The sequence below is a fragment of the Amaranthus tricolor genome, chromosome 13, assembly GCF_026212465.1.
Source record: "Amaranthus tricolor cultivar Red isolate AtriRed21 chromosome 13, ASM2621246v1, whole genome shotgun sequence".
NCBI classification, from domain to species: domain Eukaryota; kingdom Viridiplantae; phylum Streptophyta; class Magnoliopsida; order Caryophyllales; family Amaranthaceae; genus Amaranthus; species Amaranthus tricolor.
The window spans coordinates 11,159,084-11,163,744 of NC_080059.1; the positions used below are offsets into that span (position 1 = coordinate 11,159,084).

Genomic DNA, 4,661 nt, shown 5'->3' on the forward strand with positions numbered 1-4,661 from the left:
TATATCCTAAGTAGGAGATTCTTGGATCATAGTTCAACATTGGGCTTATATGTAAATACATATGCTCTATGATAGACTGAATATTAGTTATAAGTTATTATTATATATAACAGCTATGATCCCTATATATGTTAATTGTATTTTTTTTTTCTCATTGTCATTCCATTATCAGAGAAAATTAATATGAGAACATTAAGGGTCTTTATAGAGAATACGCATTAACATAGAAGATCTAATTGCTCTCGTTCTCAATATTTTATCCGTCTTTAGATTGCTCTTCTAATTCAACATAGTTAATTCTGTTTGTTACTAATAATTTTCACCATATTTGTCTGATCATTGACAACTTCACATGCAAGCTAAAAAGAAAAGTATTATAACGGATCCATATCAACAGTACAAATAACAAGCATGAATACAATGCATAAACAAGAACATATGTAATTTTCTTTATTAGATGGTATGCCATACTGCAACCATGTAAAACACTCTACTCTTGAACTAGACGATAAGTACACTTTTTGTAAGTGTAAATCATGTTTGATGAGTAATTCACCTAAACATCACGAACTTGGAAGACATTGGAATTCTTGATGACAATATCGTACATATAAACAGAATTAAATTTAGAGAAGCCGCTTGGAAGTGAAATCAAATCGATAGAGTTCTTCCTATGAAATTGGATAAGATTTGGATCAGAACCTAAGTACATCTCCCACCCTAAACTTTTAAGTATTCTTTCGAGAATGTCATACGATGAGATAACTTGCCCAGTTGGCAAGTAAACCAGCACCTTATTTGGTCTTCTTGCTCTTACTTGCTCACTTCCTTCTTGCTCGGCTTGTGGGTTCTCTACCAATCGAATCACTCCATTATTTTTAAACACCCAAACTCCTGACATTTTTCTAAAGATTTGTTAATAGATAATTATTTAATTTTTTATTTGTTAATTAGGAGGTATGAAAGAAATTTATATTCAGTTTAGAGTTTGTTGGATGATGAATAGACGGGTAGAAGGGAAGAGGTGTATATATAGGGGGTTGAAAAAGGAATATGCAACTAAGGATAAATTTTCCACTTTACAACTGTATATATGAAATGTCAATTTTAGTGTAGGAATCTAAAATGTCGGGCACACGTGGCTGTAATTTGGGAGGAATGTGTTATACTTAATTCGATTAATTAGTCGCTCGGTTTTCTAATGTTCTTCCTATTTATAATATTCTATTTTGTAGAGAGAAATTTAATTAAGATTTTTAAGACATATATAAATTATAAAGTATATTCATGTGAGATCTTGTTAGATTCGTCTTAAAATATACTTTTTAATTATATATTTTTTTATAATTTTTTATAATGCGTATTTAGAGATATTAAGACTCCAAATTTACTTTTAAAATTGTGGAAAAAGTATATAGAAAAAACATTAGAAAAGAAAGGGAGTATTTAATTTAATTTGATAGTAGGGAATCTAGGGAACCAAGAACAGAATAAAAAAAAAAAAAAAAAGAAAAGCTAAGCCTATTCTAAAGTAGACATTTGAAAAATTATAAAAATAAAAACAATAAAGAAGTGGACACCATCACTTCTGTCATGCGATATCCATGTGGATATGGTGGCTAAGGTGTGATGTTATATATAAGTTGATAACAGATATATTCGTCTGTCACAGTAAAGAGAAATTTTTAGGTTTTAAGAAATTATTATAAATAAATAGACAAAATGAATTGTGCAATTAAAATTAAAAAAAAAATTAAAATGTATAAATGAGATTAAAAAAAGTGGTAGATTATTATTATAAAATTAAGTATAATAGATTAAAATGATAATTAATAAAAAATAAGTGGGACAGAGAAAATATTTTTGCTCCAATAAATTAATTGGTTTAGTCTTGTGTGTACTCTAATAAGCTCAGCTTGATGTCTAGAATTTGAAGGGATTTATTTTTCCTAGTTAATTATTTTGCTCATGATGATTTTATTTGTAAATAAAAGTTTGACTTAAATTTAGTGTTTGACAGATAACAAAAATTTAAATTTGATTTGAGTCAAATCTACTATTGTTATGAAATTGGTTAAAGATGAAGATTTGAAAATGACATGACAACCCTTGTCAATTTTAAAATTTTCACTATGATTTCATAATTGAGATAAACAATTTGAAATGAAATATTTATTTCCAAAGGCATCCTTAAATAATTGATCCAACTTATGATTTTACTTTATTTAGTGGATGAAGAGGCTTTTAAAAGATATTAAATGATAGATTGACGTAATTATATCATTATATTATGAAGTTTTTTCATTGAATTTTATTTCTGAATAATAAATGTGAAGAAAATAGGTCTATCAGTTTGTGTTTGGTTAATTAAAGAGCATGACTTAATGTTATTATAAAGAAGGAGAAATTCCTATGAAATGAAAGAATTTAATAGGCATGTCCCCTTTGGTACTTATAAACATTCTTGTGTTGCAGTATAAATTTTCAATGTGTAGCAAACAATGTTGTTAAATTTTTAGGAATTTAATACTCCAACAATATAATCATAAATTCACAAGAAAATAAAATTTTAATAGTTTAAATTGTTATATAATAGCTGCTTAACGATCACAAAGTTAATATTATCATGTGATCAAGTCACCTTTATATTTTTTTATCCAAATATTTACTTTTTTTCTATTTGCCTCTAAATTATACTCATCATCTTTATAAGATATTTTCATCATCTGTTCGTTTATTTTTGTCTTATTTTTCGATTTAATTGCCATTTTCAATAATTTTATTTTTGTCTTTTTTTTTCGATTTAATTGCCATTTTCAATAATTTTCAGACAAAAACAAGATGTGCCAATTGAGATATACAAATTTTATATCATCATTCATTGTTTAAAAACTCTTGTAGCTAGTAATCCTGAACTTTCGACTTTTCTATTTATTAGTCTGTAGACAAATATTATTTTTTTAATTTACGTGGTGACCTTGACCTTTCAATTTTCCCACGTGGTAAACAAAAGAGAAGTTTTTTTTTTTGAACTTTACGCTATTATATATTAACCAACGTAATGACATATTTTTCAAAAAACAAACGTCGTGATCACGCTGACTGATCACATATTTCGAAATCCAGAATTAAATAGAAAACATTGTCTAGAATAATCTCACATATTGCCCATTTGCTGTGAATAATCCCTAGAGTATTGATTATTTCTAAATAATCCAACCTTTGTATATTATTTGCTGATATCACCCATTTTCACATTTTAACCAGCTATTGTAGGTACCTATTAGCCGTTACTAAGGATGGTCATGGGGGCTTTGGAGCGGGTTTAGCCAGACCTGGACCCAGACCCTTTTATTGTTTTATAGATCCAAACCCGGATCCGAACCCTAAGGCCCAAAACTTTTAGAACCAGACCCAAACCCTCCGAATCTGACGGGTCTAGTGTCCTTGATGGGTCCTTAATGGGTCTTAAACAAAGTCTCTTTGACTGTCAAAATTGAACCTTTTTCGAGTCTTTTTGTGTTTTTGTAAGCAACTTATTATCGTATTACAAACACTTATTCGAGTCTATGAAATTCAAATACAAAATAATTACTAAAAAGTAAAAAAAAATATTTAAATGTATAGGGTTCGAGTCCGGGTCTGAGGGGCGGGTCTAGGGTCTGTGTCTGGGTCCGGGTCCGGGTTTGCACGTTGAGACCCGGACCCGAACTCGTCAAATATTTTTTGGATCCAGATCCGACCCCAATCCGATGGGTCTCAAAAAATAAGACTCAGACCCTTAAAAAAGGGGCGGGTCCAACAGGGTCCTGAACCCATGACCATCCCTAGCCGTTACACTCACTTCTTCTTCCCACTTATACTTTTTCGTTGTTCTAACTTTACTCCTCTTGGGTAGTAGGTGCCTATATTAGCCAGTTAAAATGTGAAAAGGGGTGCTGTCAGCAAATAATTTAAAAAATTTAGATTATTTAAAAATAATTAATAGTAGGGATTATTCACAGCTGATGGACAATAGATGGGATTATTCTATGCAAATTTTTCATTAAAATACTTAATTTAACTAAAAGCTTTAACATTTTATTTATCACATTAAAAATTCGAAAGTTTAAAGTCCCCATATAGATTTAAAAAACATGTGTGAAAAAACAAAAAACTTTATATACAACAGTACTAATTTAGGGACATGGATCAAACAAAAGGAATCAAGAAATCATAATGGGTCTGTTACTTGACTTTAAGTGTTTCTATAAGTTATCAATCATTATCCTACTTTTTTGTAAGAAAAAGGAAAACCACCATAAAGAATTCCAACATAATGTTAAACTTATGTCATAAAAATAGGCGTTTGAACCATATGAATCTCACATGGAGCTACCTTTATAAATTACATTGGTCCAATATCTCATTCTCAAGAAGCCCTCTTTAGTTGTAAAGTACTCCATGCCAAGTTAAGACTTTTCATCAAGTTAGGTCAAGGGTTTCTTGAAGGTACATATGAAACTCAGAAACCCTTTTTGTCATAATTTTCACATTAAGCTTTGCCCATTTAGCATAGCATTGTCATGAGTTTTATCATTTATTTTTGTTTATGGTAGAGTTATATCGCATTTTCTTATTTTTGTCTCTAAACTAGTTTTCATGTTAAATGAAGATATGTA

The 4,661-nt window shown here is 29.4% G+C and overlaps 1 protein-coding gene across 1 annotated transcript; it reads right to left on the reverse strand.

The window, feature by feature from the left end:
• Positions 1 to 386: 386 nt before the first annotated feature.
• Positions 387 to 901, reverse strand: LOC130797821 (flowering-promoting factor 1-like protein 2). Its single transcript, XM_057660589.1, has one exon. It carries the CDS (start codon positions 899 to 901, stop codon positions 557 to 559), a length of 345 nt encoding a protein of 114 aa, XP_057516572.1. The 3' UTR covers positions 387 to 556.
• Between the last annotated feature and the right edge of the window lie 3,760 nt (positions 902 to 4,661).